The following is a 19,132-nucleotide window of genomic DNA, read 5'->3' on the forward strand; positions in this document are numbered from 1 at the left end:
CTTCAGTGTTTGCTTTCACAGGGAGACTCTCTCCCTGAGTAGAGCTTCTGCCTCCTCAGACAAATGTGATCATCATGGCGAGAAGCAGGGTGGTGGTTAAAATCAGGATTCTGAGGTTCACTTCTATAGATTGCTGAACTACTTGCAATGCAGAGCTGCACTCATAAACACCACATTTACCTAAGGAATAGGTAAGTATTCCTACAACTATCAGGATACATTTTGGGGAGAGCGAGTGAGCTGCAGAGGGAAAGGGAGACTGACAAAAGTCACCCCTCCGCCACTGCACATGCAAAACCTTTTTCAGCACACACAACAATAGTCTAGATGTCAGCAACTGCCCTTTATCGCCACATTATCAGTGGGGCAAAAGTCTACCCACCACTCTAACACCCGGGACATTTGCACACAGCAGGCTTTACCGCACGTTTACAGGGAGGCTTTACTGTGAACTTGAAGTTGTCTGAAAAACCCGACACAAACAGTGGATTTTTTTACCCCAGACATAAATCAGGCTACACTCTAACACACAGTGAAAAACCCGAAGTGTGTGTGAAGTGCTCCCAGGTGACCCTGACAGAGCATTTTCCTCAGAGACAAGCATGTCCCTCTTTCGCCTTCTCTGACAGCTCTACAGCTAAGGAGAAGAGGCAATGCACTGTATTTACAATACTGCCACCCTTTGTTCGCCCCGCCCTCAAAGGAAGAACCAGATTTTCATTTCATAAAGTGCAGCTTCTGGTTATGGGTTGAGAAGCATAATATGAAAGCATTATATTAAAATTATTTCCATATAGGGAAAAGGATGAAAACATCTCGACAATCTACATACATTTTTCATTCTTTTCTTCATAGAAGTCAATTTCCATGTAGGGAAGGGAACATTCATGCATTTGAAGGCCTCCAAGTGCTTGGCTTGTTCTGAACAGGAATCCTTTGACAGTTTTTCTGGCACTGACTATTATCTGGAGATTTAAACTTGGTTTCTCACTCCATACCACTCCATGAAAATAACTTTATCCATCTCACCCAAGGTTGTCACCAGCCAGCAGAACTCAGGAAGAAACTCTTACTTTTAGTCCTAACTGGCTTCCAAACACCTTCCTCATGGCTAAGGGATTAAAACTGTCCTTTCGGCCACAGAGCAAAGTGCTACACGCTAATAGCCACATACAGAATATTCTGAGAAGACTATCTTACAGGAAGAAAGGGAAGGCTGGCTTTCTGCCCACCACATTGTTTCCTAGGGCTCTTGGCAGAGTGAAAAGCAGCCTGTCCCCACTCCTGGAGACATTTTTCCTGTTCACCTGCATGAACCCAACAAAGCAACTCTCCCCGACCAGTGGTTGCACAGATCAAAAATGTGGACTAGACTTATAGAAGCAAGCTTTTTAGCTGTATGTGTGAAAGCCTTCTATAAAGCATTCCGTATATTTGCATCAAGGAAGAAATAATTAAACTTACAGATGTAGATTCTGACAAGTCCTCTTCTCCTTCCTCTCTATTGTCTTCAATTTCCTCCATCACTTCAGCTTTTGCCTCCGCCACAAGCTCACGTAGCGCTCTGTTATTAGTGACCTTGCTGACAAAGGGATGCTAAAAACCCAATAATTAAATATCTCATATTAAAATGAATGAATAATTCAGAGAGCCAGAGCATGATGGGCCAAAATGGATCAGGTGACACTTTCAGCTGCTCCCCCCGCTGACCCCATTGCTCATCTGAGTAGCATGCTCACTATTAAAAATGCAAACTTGGATATGAGCTAGAAGTTATGGTGCAGCAACTTCTGCAATCTGCAGCTCTGAGAAGGGTCTTCTAGGTCATAGGTGATGGTCAATCTCTGTATTCTGGGGGCAATATATTAGAGCAGCACAGGAGTCAGAAGTCCGTTCTGTTGTACCACATGAACCCCAACATGGGTTGTCATGCTCTGTCTAGTTGTGGAACATGTGTGCTTGGCTACAGAATTACACAGTAACATAGCAAGCTGCCATATGCTGGGTCGGGTCATAGGTCTATCTAGCTTAGTATTGTCTACACAGACTGTCAGCAGCTTCTCCAAGGTTGCAGGCAGGAATCTTTCTCAGCCCTATCTTGGAGATGCCAGGGAGGGAACTTTGAACCTTCTGCTCTTCCCAGAATGGCTCCATCCCTTAAGGGAAATATCTTACAGTGCTCACACATCAAGTCTCCCATTCATATGCAACCAGGGCAGACCTTGCTTAGCTAAGAGGACAAGTCATGCTTGCTACCACAAGACAAGCTCTCCTCTCCTCTCTACATACCCAGTCCAGAACAGAAGATATCCAATAGTTTAGTGCAAAATATCCAAATCACTTTGGGAGAAACAGTTTTATTTCTTTTTACGACAGGAAGGATTCCAATCACAAACAGATTAAAGTTTAGTAAGCCTGCTGTGTGAGGCTGACAAAATGGCTTCATGGACCACATCTAGCCCAAGGTCCAGTTCTCTGCTCTGAATCAAGGAAGCTGCCATGGCTGAAAGCCATAACCGTCTATTTTATTTAAAATATGTATACAATACAACTCCAGTACACTACTGCTAGGGGCAGCTAACAAATTCAGTAAAACCAAAACACTATGAAACAATATAAAACAAATAAAATAGAACCTAGTTAAAAACAAGGCTCCATTGAAACAAAAATTTAGAACAAGTTAAAATGTTAAAAGTGAAAGCCCACCATATATTTTATTTAAGCTCTCAATCGCCTGTAAAATTGCTTCCACAAGGACACTATCCCCATGTGGATGACTCAGCATATGGACTGGTTCTTAAGTCTCTCAAAGCCCCACCTGTTATGTGCTAGGCAAGCCTGGGTAGGAACAAAAGCAATAGAAATTCATGTCCAAGCCTACAAAGGACGCCTGTGCATTATAGCCAAGGTATTGCTCATGTAAGTATCTGGTTGACTGGCTGAACATCTTCCTGTCACGGAGAAGCCATGACAGACCTCCACCTTGCTCTTAGCACAAGGAGCAAGTGCTCCACATGCAGGGCCAGACTTTGGAAGCAAAAGATGGAACAAGTGGGGCCTCCATGTGGAGGTGCTTCTTTTATTACATGTTATCTGCAAGGTTGTAAACACCCACTCCATCACCACAAGAAAAAGGATCAACCCACCAAGCAAACACATGAACTGTTCCCAAAACTTCACTGAGAGACCACAGAGCTCCCATGGTTGGTAATACTGTACATTTCCTGTCAGTAAAGAGTGTCAACACACTTTGGCTACCAAGCTGCATTACAGCTTCTCCCCACCACTGAATAAATAATAAAAGGTTTATCACAAACAAGTACAAAAGGGTAGCAACTTCTAGAACATACATGCCATGCATAATTTAAGGGAGACCAAAACAATTTTCAAAACTGAGGTGGCAAATGAGAATAGCGACTGTCATACTGGCACTGCTAAAACATTACATCTGTCTTTTACATTGTAGTCAAGTAGGAGGTGGTACACGGATCAGAAGTTGAAAGTAAATTTAACAGATACAAAATCGGTATTCAAAATGAATTTTCATTCACCCGTAAGGAAGTTTGCATTAGATAGCTCAGCTCTAGGAGGCAAGGCCAGTCATATGGCGTGCCTTTAGCTTCTAATAAAGGAGAACTGCCGACCGGTTAGAAACCACAACTAAAGAAACACTCAACATTTTTAGAAGCAAATTTGAATTTTTGAGCTATAACCCTACAAAGGCTTCCAACTTCACTGAGTGCCATGCACATGTTAACTAGGGAGTTGCTCTTGAGATTCTGCACTTACCTCCAATAACTGTGCTGCACTTGGCCTTGTCTCAGGGTTCTTATCAAGCACAGTCTTCAGGAAATCTTTGAAATCTGGAGACCTTTAAAGAAATCACCACAAAGGTCATTACAAAAATCTTGGGAGGAGAGGAAAACACAAAAATAGACAAAGCGTATGTATAACAATTATAGCCTGCACCAATTATATTCCCAACATTTTCACAAATTCTAAAGAAAGGAAGCACTGAGACAAAACAGCACAAAACGTAATATACAAATATTCTGTGGACACAAAAATACTACCTGGCTTATTGCAGATCTGGCACTTCCTCAATGCCCGGGAGCAACAGCTATTCAGAAGCAAGTTACATGCTGTCACTCTATCCCCAATTCATATCAGAAGTTAGCAAGCTCACATGCTGACAATTGTTAGCTTGAGCGAGTGTGAATACAAAGCCTTCTATCAGTGATTATAGCACCACCCTGCACCTCTTTTTCAATGACGACCTCAATGGAAGGACAGCCCTAAGCACTTACTGGAAATTTCTACACAATCATAGAAAGCATGTCATGAGCACATTTACCCATTGATACTATTCGATCTCTCAGTGAAAAATGCTAATTTTGACACCACTACTGTAAAGTATCTTGTTCACATGTAACAGCTTTGGGGAGGGGAGGAAAGGGGGAAGTCTTGCTGCTGTTCACTTTTTCTATTTTTTTCTTTTAAAGTGGGGAGAACCTAGCTAGACACATACTCCCCTTCAGCCTTCATACACTGGGAAACTACACAAAAATGGTATACAAGAGTGAAAATCAAAACGTATAGAGGTTTGCAAAAGGTTGTAACTTATCACTATCAGGGTCACTGTACATAGTTATAACTTAAACAATGAATCTGCTATCACATTTTCCTCAGGTAGCAAATATTGCACCTGCAAGATCTTGGAATAGTCAATGTCCTGGCAACAAAAATACTACCTGAAAAGAAAGATATGAGCACTCTAGGCAACAAATGGGAAACAACTCTGTCTTTTCTGCTCCCAAACAAGCCATGCCATAAGGAAAGGGGAGGGAGAGCTCCATAAAGGCCATGTCAGTGATAGTTAACACTTTTACAGTCAGAGGACCCCAGAATCCATCTGTCCTTTTAATTCTACTAGCAAGAAAGAAGGAATAAAGAACCATGACTCATTAGAAAGCAAAGAACGGGGCGGGGTGTGTGTGTGTGTGTGTGTGTGTGTGTGTGTGTTTAACAATCAGGGATGGGCAAACATCTTGAAAGGGCAAACATCCTGAAAAATGGAGTAGGCTCTGGACCCAATGGCATGAAAACTATGGTCTTGCAAGCCATTTTGGCAGGAGCCATAGTACTTGTAGGCTTTGAACCATGCCCAATCTAAATTTTTGTCATATTTGTATCTCACCCTTCATCCAGAGTAGCAAATATGGGGTTCTCTCACATATATCTTCAAGCTAGGCTGAGAAAGACTTGCCCAAGTCTATCCAGGGAGTTTCATGGATTAGTGGAGATTCGTATATAACAAACGGCAATCATCATCCAGAATGAATGGTACCCAGAATGTTGGGGGCAATATGCTAAATCATTGTAAACCGCTTAGAGAGCTCCGGCTATAAAACGGTATATAAATGTAAGTGCTATTGCTATTGCTATCATCATAATCTTGAACTAGGCAGAAGTCTGCAGAGACAATATCCTAATAGACAAGCATATACAAAATGTTCTCCCTGTGAGGATCTTACAGACTGCAGTGATGACATTCTACAGCCTCTCATGTTCTCTTCTATGAGTTTTACTCCATGCCATTATGGTCTGTTTTGATGACTATGGAAGGTGTGGCTGCATGGCTTATAAAGACCTCATTTACAACAACCTATTCTGGGCAATAAGGACAGACTTTTCCATTTGCCAGTATATACCTAGAAGTACACAGGTGTACATACAAAAACAGACACGTGCTTTCTCACCATTTTGAGGGATAGTCAAGTGTGGGAGGGTCAGATTTGGCTATTTTCAGCAAGACTCTCATGGGATTGAGCTCATGATGAGGAGGTTCTATTTGGGCCATTTCTATCAGGGTGATACCCAAGGACCAAATGTCAGCCTTGTAATCATAGGGTGTGTCTTTCATGGTCTCGCACATCACCACCTCAGGAGCCATCCTAAAAGAAAACAAAGAATAGTGAGCTCTGCTAGAAATCTATTACTACTCATCAGTGGTGTTGAAGAGTAGCCCTTTAAACTAAACTATATTCATTTGGCCATTTGTCTAGAGCTAGTTATAGGACCTAGAAATAAGACTCCGCAGCTAATTTTTGAATGAAGTGGAGAGAAGGCTCTTCTGCTACCTTTGGTTGATAACCCTGATTATACACATGTGGCCCAAAAAACTTCTCATCACGTCTTTTATGGATTGGGCTTTTAACTCAGACTTCTGATTCGACCTTTTTACGACACCTTTTTGACCAATGATGAATCACCTATTTGGGATTTCAGTCCTTCATTTGCATCTCTTGAGGGAATGTATGTATGTACTGTATGTTTTTTTAAAACTTTTGTAAACCACCTTGGGATTGTTTTTAATGAAAGGTGGTATATAAATGTAACAACCAACCCACCCTTGGTACAATCCTACCAGACAAAGCTAAGCACTTTTAGATGCAGTAATTTTAACAGGAGAGTTCAATACATACAACTCTCCTGCACTGGTAAAAATTGTGAACTCTGATTATAAATGATACCAGGTTGTTCATACCCTTCATCTCTCAATTGGCTGAAACAGAAAGGGGGAGGGGAGGGGAGGAATCAACAGCAGCCAAGCATCATCTGGCCTAGATGCTGCTTTAGACAGCAAATTAATGCTCACTGATCACATCCCCTTAAATTAAGATATTAAGTTCAAGTAGTGAATTGATGTTTTCATATGCACGGAATTGCATCAAAAATACATTCCACCAAATGGTAGGGGGTGGGAAAGAGAGAATGGTCCAGATTTTATTAACATTCCAGCTACAGAACTGGAGTGAATATTCTTCACTACCCCAAAAGAGCTGGGCAGGGGACAGGGAGGGATGTGACAGAAAGAACATTTTAATTACAAACAGTGTTTATCCTTGAGGGGCTAGACTAAGGGAGAAAAAGATGTTGAAAGAAATGTGTGGATGGAATCCCCATGAGACTCTTGGAACCCTGATGAGACAAATCACTTTAAGACAATTATTAAACGGAGCATTACCCTCTGGACTGTAGCCTATCAAGTCTATAATTTACTTATGGGCATGCAAATAGCCATCACACAGACTGAGATTATAGCAAGACATTAAGCCATGTGTGTGTCAACAATTTAAGTGTACCCACCCATTCATGTGGACTGGGTAAATCCAGCCAAGTAGTAGGTAGCAACCATGGTCAAGAAGAGCTGGTGCCAACTTGTGTTGGCCCTTGGGGCAATGGACCCTCCCCAGAGCATGCTGGGCCCCTGCACCCCCACCTCAGATTACCAGGCAGTTCCCTCTTCCTCCCATCCTCCGAGGATGAGAAAAAGAGATCACTGCTGCATCCTTCAGCGGTTCCTGTTTTCCCACCCTCCGAGAATATGCTGCTGCTATGCTCTTCAGCATCAGCTCCTCCCCCTCCCAACTTTGAATGGGACAAGGAATTGCCACCACAAGATATAGTAGCATCTCTACTCCCACCTTCAGAGGAAGAGAAAAGAATAAGCAGCTGGCACTGAGTGGCAACTTCACCCTGTTCCCAAGAGAAATATCTCCCAGGTTCCTGTGTCATTGTGGAGCACAGGAGACACTTTTATTGGTCAATTTAGAAGGCAACTCATGCAGCAGCCCCTCCTCCTCTTGCCTTCCCCATCGCCCAATGGGAGTGTCACTCAGGCCCTGCAACACCACAGGAGCCTGATGAACACACCCACTGCCTGACTGGGTGGGGTGCATGTCTGGCAGCTAAGGCAATGGAAAGCACACATCTGTCAACCAGCTTGTACCTCTGTTGCTATCACAAAGGAATTAGTGGGTGGATGGGCTTGGATTTGTGCACAACCTGGCCCACCCATGATGCTGGCTCTGCTGTTGAGCTAGAATACAGGTACCTATATTTGGTGCCCTCAAATGTCTTGCAATTGTGAGTTCTGACTAATAACCTAAAAATAAGACCACCTTACTAGCTATCATTCACTTACCAGTACGGCGTGCCAATGAAGGAATCCCGTTTTTGCAAAGTCTTCATGTTTCTGGCAGATACTCCAAAATCCGCTGAAAAGAGTAATCACATTAAAACTATTAGTTGTAAGGTGAAGGTTCAAGACAATTCGAACTAGTCTTCACACCATCACCAAGACAGTCTCAAAATAAGCAAAAAGAACCAAGAGGCCAGTGCCTGCACCAGTGTCCAGAAACACTGTAAAACTACTTGTAGATGGCATACTTTTCACATGCTCTCTCTTTCATCAGGACACTGCCAAGGGCACAAGCTAAACAGCAGCAATATATTAATCATTAACTGAAGAATACACCATCTCACACTTAAAGTACTACAGGTCAGGCTAACCCACTGAGGGTCGGTTCCTAAGCCTATCACAACTCAAAAATCTGATTTTTGGCTAATAGTTCCCCTCTTAAGTGAAAGGAGTAATCTTCTCTACCCTGCCAAAGCACTGAGTAAAGCTCTTCCATCTCCCTTCAGCTTAATGTAGCACTTTGCATGCTCTACACAGTAGAACAGGTAGGTAGAACAAACCTCAGCAAAATCGCCAAGAATCATTAATCTTTTTTTATTCTGCTTCCTGATGCTGTTTGCAGTTCTATTTTGTTAGGGTCTTCCTAGAAGTTTCTACTGAAATGGTGATGTAAAGCTGGAGATTTTAACTTTTTCCTCTTCTATACAACACACTACCACCCACAGGGAAAATGTCCATCCAGAACCCCAAAGAACATAATGTTCTGATTTATACACAATTCCATATTTTTTAAAAATTGTAATTAAGTTGAGTATATCCAACTCTGTCTTTCTATTTCTCCTTAATCTTTCTGGTCCTTCCTATTTCTTCCAAACTCCTCTATTGAGACTACCTCAAATACTTGTGAGTACTATTAATGGTACCTTTTTGGACCCTAAGCAATCTGCTCTCCACTCTAGAGAACTTTACTTCTGACTGGTACTATATTCAGAAGATGACGTTTGCATGACTTGAGCTCAGCAATGACGAATGAGGGTAAGATTAAAGATGAACAATAAATGTAAGGTAACAGTCTCAAAGGAAACATCAGAATGATTAATTTTATTGTTATTGTATGGATTTATTTCAATTGTTTGAATGCTGCCTTGAATATACCCTACAAAGAAAAGATATAAATAAAAATAGCATCTATAAAGGATGTAGTTTTTACATTTTTTGATGGACCACAGAACCTGAAAAGTCATTTCCAGTTTCTTACAGCATATTGTTGTAACAGCTCTTAAGATATTGCTCTGTCCATCTCTAACTTGCTATGCATACAGACAATGTACACCTATGTCCAGAATTAACCAGCACAATCTTCTTTTAGAAAATGGGGTATTTAAAATGTGCATGCTTGTTTTGAGTGGAACACAACCCATCCAATATTCACAAAAAACCCCAAACACAACTTGCCCTGTAGTTTATGCAGGAAAACAGGAGGAGGAGATCTTTATGTGGAAGAGATACTCTGTGATAAAGACATTCCTTTCCATTTTGACATCAAGTAGCAAGAATGGAAATTTCTATGGTGGTTGTGCATTGATCACCATAGCCAGCGGTATGCTCCTGAAAGTTCACAAAATAACTGTAGCTGACTTCAACAGCAACAGCTTCCAGGAAGCCAATGGGTTTCAAAAGCCTCAAAACTATTGGAACAGTGTATGTGTGCGCACGTGCACAAAAACAGCACTAAAGATGTGCAAGTTGAGACAGGGTGTACAGGGAACAACAGATTGCATACTATTAACTCGGGTGCTTTTGGGGCCTAGCACCTGTGCAAAGACCACTTCAGGAACATTCCAAGCTTCTATCTTCTCTGTAGTTTTGACGGTAGCTCTGCCCCATTGTCCTTGTTGTGTGCATGCATTGCCTTTTCCCTCCTCAGTCCCTGACTCTGCTGCACCAGAGAACTACTGAGAGGAGATTGGGAGGTCACGCAAGAGTACAGATGACCACTAGAAGAACCAAAGTTATAGGTAAGCAACCTATTCTTTGGCGTTGTCTCTGTGCATTACACAGACTGGAGACGCACCCCTTCTGGGTTCTAAAGCATCCGTCATTAAGACGTGTACCAGATTGTGGGTAGTGGAAAATTCCTTTACTGTCTCAGGCCAGGTTACTGGATAATCTTCTTGACTGGTCTAAACCAGTTCTACAACAGAGGAAGACTTTAGTGCTGAGTCATCCCTATCCTGTGCTCTGAGACGCAGACTGGCTGGATTAAAAATCTGTAACTTTCATGATCCAAAAGCTAAGAAAATGACTGTGGGAAAACCCAGTAGTTCTGGTAGGTTCCTACTGCCACCAAGAACTCTAAGACTTGACTAGAACTGGACCATTGGACTGAGTGCTTTAGTCCAAGGTCCTTCTATAGCTGGGTACTGGGGAAATGCAAAAATCTGCTCCCTCTTTTTGCTAACAGGCAAGACTAAAGAAAAAACCTTTCCCTCTTGTGCATTTTGCCTGCACGTGGATATAATTATTAAATTGGCCAAGCTGTCTTTGAGATGTGTTTTGCACCAAATAAATCCCCCTTGTTGCCTCCCCCAGTGGGTTAATAACCACCCTTGGAGGCTTGTAAAAGGTAAAGAAAGAAAAAAAAACTTTTATTCAATTACTACAGACTGGTTCCTTCTGAGGCTTTTAGCTTTTAAGAAACACTTAAAAATATTTAATTGGTTACAAAAATACATCAAACACACCCTGATGATTCCAGGGCGGCACACTTTGAACTCTTAGTTACTCAATTGCAAAGAAGTGATATTTAGGACAATGAAAGTACACACACCAAACAGAAATTCTAACGCAAATTCTACTAAAATATGTTCTCCTGCCCTAAACCTCCGAAGCCACTAGCCTTGGCTTCCTGTTCCCTTGAACTTACCAAGCTCCTGATGAGAATCAATCCTCCTGTAAATCTCCCACCCTGAGAGATTATCCTGCAACTCTGCCATGAGGCATTCGACCTCATGCTGGCCCACACTCTCTGCACGGACTTCCTTTCTTCATCCCAGATATCCCAGCAACAGTTCTCTAGGTCCCACCCACCTCGTTGGTTGAGCCCTGGAGTTCACCAGCCTGTCAGTCAAGACAAGGGTTCACTTCCTGTTTAGAAGGAGGGAAGATTATTCACTACAAGATGTATTCGGGAATTGGGGATGGAACGGGTTTCCCACTGCAAGATGACGCATGTGTGCCCACCACAACACTGAATGGCATACCATCTCTGGTACGTGCAGGCGGGTGGCCTGTGAGTCCTTTTAAGGGTTGAAATTGTGTAGGAACCATGTTTGTAGCTGTCTGGATCAGAGGCACGCATGGTGTACAACATGTGTTCTGGAGGCCATGTATCCTAGCAAGTGTTGAATCGTTCAAGCTGTGTGTTGGTCTCCTGTCACCACCTTATTATCCAATAAGGTAAGCACCCAGATCCTCCAGGGAAGTAAATAAATTTTGTCATATCTGGAATGGAACAACAGTTTATGATCTCTATATACATCATAGGGGTGAGGAGAGACTTGCTATAACTGATTTGGAGACCTAGGTGGTCTAGCAAATCTGTAGTGGTCCAAATGGTTGCAAAAGTATCTACTAGGGATGTGCAAACTGGTTTGATGTTGACATCGAACCAGTTTGGTGCAACCATTTGGGGTCGAACCAAACCATCCCGTCTGTTCCAACCCAGAATGACCCGCCCCGGCTGTTCAGGGAGTATGTGTACGTTTGTTTGTTTTTTAATGACCCAGGCCATGCAGAGGCCCATTGTGCATGTGTGGTGGCCTCCAAAATGGCTGCTACAAAGGGGAAAGGCCTGGAAAGGGCTGAAGAATGCCCAAACCAGGCAATATTTGGCATGAGGAAGGCCGGAGAGGGGAGAGACTGCCACGGACCCCCCCATGACCTCAGAGAAGCCCCCCCGGAGGAAGTAAGTACTAAAATAAATTAAAAAGCGCTCATGAACCCCACTGAACCGAATTAGGGGGGTTCAATGGGGGGCAAAACCGAAGTGGCCCGGTCTGGTTCAGATCCAAGTGCAGGTTTGAACCGAACTGGGCCAGCCGATTTTGTGCACACCCCTAGTGTTTACTGGGGTGTTGGCTACCTTCAACCAGATGTCTAAGTACGGGGAGATCTGAATGCCTCTCTCCTGGAGGAAGGCTGTAACCAAGGCTATGTATTTGGTGAAGACCCTAGGTCGGGAGGGAAGGCCAAAAAGGGAAGCAATTTCAACTGGTAAGTTCAAGAGCCGGTCTTGAAATTGAAAAATTTCCACTGCTGAGGTCATATGGTAAGGTGTTAATATGCTTCCTTCAGATCCAAGGACGCAAACCATGTTCTTCTCTGAAGGGGAGAGAGTGAGAGTGAATGACCAGGACTGTGAGCATCCTGAACCTTTTGTGATGCAGCAGTTTAGTCCCCTGAATTCGAGGATCAGATTGAGGCCTCCATTGTGCTCGGGTATGGTGAAATATAGTAGTAATACCCTGACCCTGCCATCTCTGGCACTGATTCTATGGCATCTTTCTCCAGGAGGGAGGCGATCTCTTCCCGTAAGACTAGCGGAGGTCTGATGGTGACTGGCTGGGACACAAGTCAGTTCAAGAAAATTATAGAGCATAACCAATTCATATAGTAGTAAGGACCCAGGATTCCATCATGATTTTTCCCCACACTTGAAGGTATGGTGAGAGATGGGTTCCTCTGTGGGCCAGGATGCGGCAGTCTTTTTTGAAAAGAGAGAGAGAGAGAGAGAGAAAAGACGACGGATGCCTTTGTTTTTGAGTTGGTGACGTGTTGTAGGCGTATGGTTATTTCCTCATGTACTGGTGTCCAAAAAGACACCTTTGGCCATGAAAGAAACAATCAGAAGATAAGAAGTAGCAGGTCTAGGTGTCTGGTTACAAGACCAACAGCTAGCTCTGTTGGAGTGAGATAGATGCTTGAAAGCTCATGGACTTCGCTGTGCGGTGTAACCTTTGTACTTTCTGCAAGGTATCACCTGTTTTGTCACCAAAGAGAACATACCCATCAAATGTAAGGTCTTCAATTCGTGCACAGGCCTCATGAGTGAGGCCTGAAGATTGGAGGCAGGCACGTCTACAAATTGCAATGGAGGTTGCCATTGCCTTAGAGGCGCATTCTGTGTCATGTGGAGTAAAGTTCTTGTTTGTCCAGATGTGCTACTGCTTCTCAAAAAATCTTTGGCCAGTTCTTTCTTATCCTGTGACAGGTGGTCCAAGAATGGAGCCAGTTTTCCCCCAGAGGAAATTATATCTTGTATTATACGCTTCGTAATTGGCCACTCTGAGGTCAAGTGTGGAGACTGAGGACAAATGCCTTCTGAAGGAGTCAACTTTTAATCCTTCACAGACTGTTGTCACTCTCATTTTGGATTGGGACGTTCCTACCACAATGGAATTAGGAGTGAGGTGTTTCTGGAGGAATTTCAAGGCCATTACTTCTTGTGTGGACCCAGTTCTCCAGCCACTTGGTTAGTAGCGATGAGATTTTTTCTGGCATGGTTTGGCTATTTCCATGAGGGCAGTATGCAATCAGTAAGGAAATCTGTGCATGGGCATCCATGTCAATGAGATCAAAGATGGGATCCAAGTCACCCTTGTTCCGCTGGATGCCTGAGGCTTCCTTGAAATATAATCTGAATAGAGCCTGTAGTCTTCAGAAGGTGAATTTGGCTTGGGGTCAACTATTAGGTCATTAGGGGAGGAACTCATAGAAGCCAATTCTGAATGAGTGAAAAGAGCATCCTCCACCTCACCTTCTGAATCATCCTCCCCGTCAGATTCTGGACTGTCTTCGGGCTGTTCTTCCTCCTCTGTTGGTACATTGGCTTCTCTGGGTCCATGGGTTTGATGGGGAGCTGGGGACAGGTTTCTGTGGGGAGCAGATTCTCCTTTACAATAAGTTTGGTTGGCATTGCAAAAACCTGTGGCCTTTTCAGTAGCGTCTGTTCTTTAGGTCACCTACCTTGGGTATAGGCTCGTTGATGGTGTGCCTGCAATCTGGCGAGCGAGAGTGCAACCTTGTTCCCAAACACAAGTGTGTTCAGGATGTAACATGCCAGTATCAATCTTCCCACGGGTCTATGTAGGAGTAGCATTCAGCCTGTGTTTGGACAAGGGTATGGTACAGTCCTTGGTATCTGGTTGGAAGTGTATCTTGAGTAGGCGGGTACCGACCTGAGTGTTGGTATCAATCCACACGGTAGTCTTCTCTGCAGCCATACGAGTGCCTGTACGATCCCACGTCCTGGTATCTATCTTCTTGCTGCCAGGCGTCTCATTTGGAGTGGTATTGTCAGTGGTAGGTTTTATGGTGGGGGTAGTAATGTTTGAATTCCCAATGGGGAATTCACAAGTCTAGATGAAGATCATTCAATTCCAAGTGGCTCCTGCGGTCCCCCCACTGAGGGTGGATCTACTGGATCAGAATAGACGTCCTTGACATCGGAATAAGGACCCGTTTGCTCACTGGGTCCAAAGATTGGGTCCTCCTCGGGCTCTAAAAATGGGTCTTGCTGCCTGTTTGGGATCGGAGAGGAGTCAGTGCCGAGTGTGTCAATTGAAAAGGTCCTTTCCCCTGCTGCATCCAAGATGATGTTTGAGCTGGAGGATGTTTAGCGGAGACTGCCTGTGTGGCAAGATCCAACTTCTTTTTCTTCTTTGGCTTAAGAGGTGCTAAGGAATGCTGGAAATGTGATCAACAAGTGGGTACATTTTATCACACGTGGGTGGACTTGTAATAAAGCCCAATCGTTCTGGAAGAAAATTCAATCAAAAATGGAGCAGATTTTGGAAATCAAATTTCCCCTTTTGCCGGAGCTTTTTCTTTTAAACATGACCAGGCTCCAAATTCCCACTAAGTTTAATAAACTATCTTTATATATGATCACTGCTGCTAGGATACTCTATGCTACTAATTGGCGCATCTCGATGACTCCAACTTTAGATGATTGGTTTCTCACGTTATGGGATTATGCCTTTATTTCTAAAGTTACTGCTTATATGAATAATACCTATAGAGTCATTTATGCTGGTTTGGGAACCTTTCATTAAATTTTAACATTCGACAAGGTCATCATTTATTCATGAAATTAGGGTTTGATTTGTAGGTTGTTCTGCATACTTATGGTTATTATCTTTGCACTCAGACCAGCAGATGGTGTAAATTTACTGTTTTTCTTTTGTACTCTCCAACTTGCTTTAAAGTTTATACTTTGCTTTGTGTTCTAAGAGCTGTAACAATGTCCTACCTTCCTGTTCTTTGATTTTTGTCTTATTATCTCAATACATTTAAGATGAGCTCTCTATTATATACTACAAAGCTTTTAGTGAAGTATTGTCTCAACCATTACAATAGAGAATGAATGAAATTATGATGAAGGGTTGGTTCCCTGATTCATGGAGGCAGGCGACTATTACATTAATACCAAAACCTGGCCAAGATCAAACTCTGGTTAAAAGTTATAGACCAATCTCCTTACTTAATAATGATTATAAATTATTTGCTTCTATACTTGCTAAAAGAATGGAGGGGGTCTTAGTAGAGTTAATTCATGAAGATCAGGCTGGATTTCTACCAAAAAAGGCAAATAAAGGACAATGTGCGAACTGTTTTAAATGTATTAGAATATTATGAAAAGCATAATGATAAACAACTGGCTATGTTATTTTTGGACGCAGGGAAAGCTTTTGATAACATCTCCTGGCAATTTATGTTGAAAACTTTGGAAATTGTAGAGTTTGGAGCTAATTATATGAGGGTGATTGGGTCTATATATTCTGAACAAAAAGCAAACATTAAGGTTAATGGAGAACTTACAGATTGTTTTAGTATTCAAAAAGGTACTAGACAAGGTTGCCCCCTGTCTCCATTATTATTTATATTGGTCTTGGAAATTATGTGTAGGATGATAAGGGAAGAGACCAAAATACAAGAATTGTCAACAGGGACACAAGGATACAAACTAAAAGCCTTTGCAGACAATATAGTGTTGTTTTTATAAGATCCTTTAGAATCAATTGATACATTATTGGAAATATTAAAATCATATGGGAATTTGGCAGGGTTCTATATAAATAAGGATAAGACAAAGGTATTACTTAAAAATATGAACAAAGAAGATATTGAAAAAATTGTCTTGAGATCTAGTTTCAGAGATCTAGTTTGAGATCTAGAAAAAAGGTAAAATACCTAGGAGTTACGCTTACAACAAATAATGCCTTATTGTTTCAAAATAATTATATTAAATCTGGAAGGAAATAAAGATAGACCTATGTAGATGGAATAGATTGAATTTATTGTTAAGTGGAAGAATTGTTGTTATCAAAATGAATGTTCTTCCTAGAATGTTATATTTCTTCTAGACAATACCAATAATAAATACAATGTCAATTTTTGATCAATGGCATAAAGATGTAAAGAACTTTATCTGTCAGGGCAAAAAAACCAAGAATAAAATTTAAAAACCTAACGGACGACAGGAAGAGAGGAGGGTTTGTGTTACCAAATTTAAAGTTATATTTTGAAGCAATATGCCTAAACTGGATGAAAGAATGGATTACATTAAAAAATCCAAGACTGTTAGATTTGGAAGGATTCGATATAAGATATGGTTGGCATGCATATCTATTTTATGATAAGGTAAAAGTAAATAAAGACTTCTTAAATCATTATGTTAGAAAACGCTTATATATGGTATGGATGAAAAACAAACTTGTATTAGAACCAAAAATTCCATGTTGGGTACCTCCACTAGAAGTTATATCTAGAAAACAGAAAAATATGCAACAGACATGGCCTACGTATCGACAAATGCTTGTTCCCCAAGGTGCAAAATACGAACTTAAAACACTAGATCTTATGCAGGATTGGAATATTTCTTGGTTTCAGTATCACCAGATTAGCGCCTTATTCAAGCAAGATTGCAAAAAGGGTTTTAATCAGAGTCAGAATTTGAACAACAGTTGTGTGACAAGGAAGACAAACTAGTTTCTAGGATGTACGATCTGTTATTATTGGAAGTAGTGAAAACTTCAATGATTAAATGGGCTCAGGATTTTGGTTACAATATAGACTTGGAGAAATGGGAAAAACTATGGATAGAAGACATGAAATACACTGCCTGTTCTAATTTAAAGGAAAACAACCTTAAGATGATGTACAGATGGCATTTAACTCCTAAGAAGTTGGCTTTAATTTACAAGAACATGTCAAACAAATGCTGGAAGTGTAAAAAAAGAGGAGGGTTCCTATATACATTTATGGTGGACTTGTAATAAGTCTAAAGGCTATTGGGATTTAATATACAATGAGCTTAGGGAAAGTCATTTTAAACACTTTCTTAAGAGCCCAGAAACAATACTATTAGGTATTGATAACAGTTCATTGCCTAGGAAATACTGGATCCTCTTTATGTATCTGACAGCAGCAGCAAGACTGACATTTGCATACAAATGGAAAGACATCCATTGCCCGAGTAAAGCGGATTGGATACTTAAAGTGTTAGAGTTGGCAGAAATGGCAAGGCTAACAGCATTATTAAGAAATAAATTTGAAGTATTTAAAAGGGAGTGGGACCCTCTTCTTGTTTACCTAAAAACATATTATAAAATGGATTTCTATCAGGCTTCTGAATGGTAACAAAAATGTTTTTAAAATGCCCTAGAGCTGATTTTCGTATGATTTATCGAGGGGAGAAGGATTAAATTACAGGCAAGACTTGGGTATTGTAACTGATACTTGTTCTAATGATGAGATGGAACTCCTCATGTTTTTTGTCTGTTTTGTTTTGTTTGTGTTTTTTCCTTTTTTTTCCTTTTTGTGTGTGCGTGTGTGTATCTTATATTGTGAAAAATTGAATAAAAAGTATTTTTTAAAAATAGATTTAGAATTTTTTTTAAATTTTACTTTTTTTTAATTTAAGAGGTGCTGAAGAGTCTCCAGTTTATCTTTTTCTTTGGTATTTTAGGAAGGCTATGGTCAAGTAGAATCTCAAAACCCGATGGGTAAAGTGGCCACTTCTTTTTCTTCTTTTTTAAGAGGGTAGACTGGGTTGTCGTTACTGAAGCATCTGGTACTGATGTCGGAGCGAAAGGAGCCATGGGCCCATGATGTAGACTCTGAGATGAGCTCTGTTCCAGGGCATTAGATAAGGTGGCAGCAGTCAATATGGATGCTGGTATTATGGGCGAGCTTGATGTCACGGTCCAAGAGTGTCCAAAACTCTATTCTGCCATGCACTGCATAGTGGAGGGAATTGAAATGGATTTGGATTAAAGCAGTGCTTGTTCCCAATGCCACAAGCGGAGCCTGGATGCTCTGTTCTTGTGGGCTTGTTTCGTGAACTTTAAGCAGTGCATGCACAAGTCTGTTATATGTGTCTCACTGAGGCAAAACAAGCAGCAACTATGGCCATCCGTTGAGGGAAGTTTAGCTCCACATCTTATGCCTTGCTTGAAGGTGACCTTACTGGCCATACGCTGATTATAGATCCCTGCTTCTCATATTCCTGCTGGGAATGGGGGGTGAAGTGGGGGGCATAGGGAAAGTAAAATGCAAAATATAAACTAAACGAGAATAGAGAGAAGAAAAAATGTAGACATAGGAACATAGGAAACTGCCATATACTGAGTCAGACCATTGGTCTATCTAGCTCAGTATTGTCTTCAGAGACTGGCAGCGGCTTCTCCAAGGTTGCAGGCAGGAATCTCTCTCAGCCCTATCTTGGAGAAGCCAGGGAGGGAACTTGAAACCTTATGCTCTTCCCAGAGCAGCTTCATCCCCTGAGGGGAATATCTTGCAGTGCTCACACATCAAGTCTCCCATTCATATGCAACCAGGGCAGACCCTGCTTAGCTATGAGGACAAGTCACAAGAAAAGAAACCTTATCTTAAAAAAGGTTCAGAGCGTTTCCAGAAGCAGTTGATCTGTTGGTGGATGAAGAAAGAGGCAACACATGTGCACAACAAGGGGAAGGGGGTGAGCTCCCACCATAACTACAGAGAAGATAGAAGCTTGGAATGTTCCAGAAGTAGTTACTGTGCAGGCGCCAAGCCCAAACGTGAAATGCACAGAGACCACGTCAA

At 41.8% G+C, this 19,132-nt stretch overlaps 1 protein-coding gene across 3 annotated transcripts in view; it reads right to left on the reverse strand.

The window, feature by feature from the left end:
- The window catches only part of STK10 (serine/threonine kinase 10), a 112,519-nt gene that overhangs the window by 21,238 nt on the left and 72,149 nt on the right, over nucleotides 1–19,132 (reverse strand). For all 3 annotated transcript variants that reach the window (XM_053290538.1, XM_053290536.1, XM_053290537.1), the window contains 4 exons: nucleotides 7,988–8,060; nucleotides 5,760–5,954; nucleotides 3,790–3,871; nucleotides 1,465–1,596 (listed from right to left, as the gene is read on the reverse strand). In XM_053290538.1, coding sequence (XP_053146513.1) covers nucleotides 1,465–1,596; nucleotides 3,790–3,871; nucleotides 5,760–5,954; nucleotides 7,988–8,060 — 482 coding nt within the window. The remainder of the gene's footprint in view (nucleotides 1–1,464; nucleotides 1,597–3,789; nucleotides 3,872–5,759; nucleotides 5,955–7,987; nucleotides 8,061–19,132) is intronic.

The sequence above is a fragment of the Hemicordylus capensis genome, chromosome 2, assembly GCF_027244095.1.
Source record: "Hemicordylus capensis ecotype Gifberg chromosome 2, rHemCap1.1.pri, whole genome shotgun sequence".
NCBI lineage: Eukaryota > Metazoa > Chordata > Lepidosauria > Squamata > Cordylidae > Hemicordylus > Hemicordylus capensis.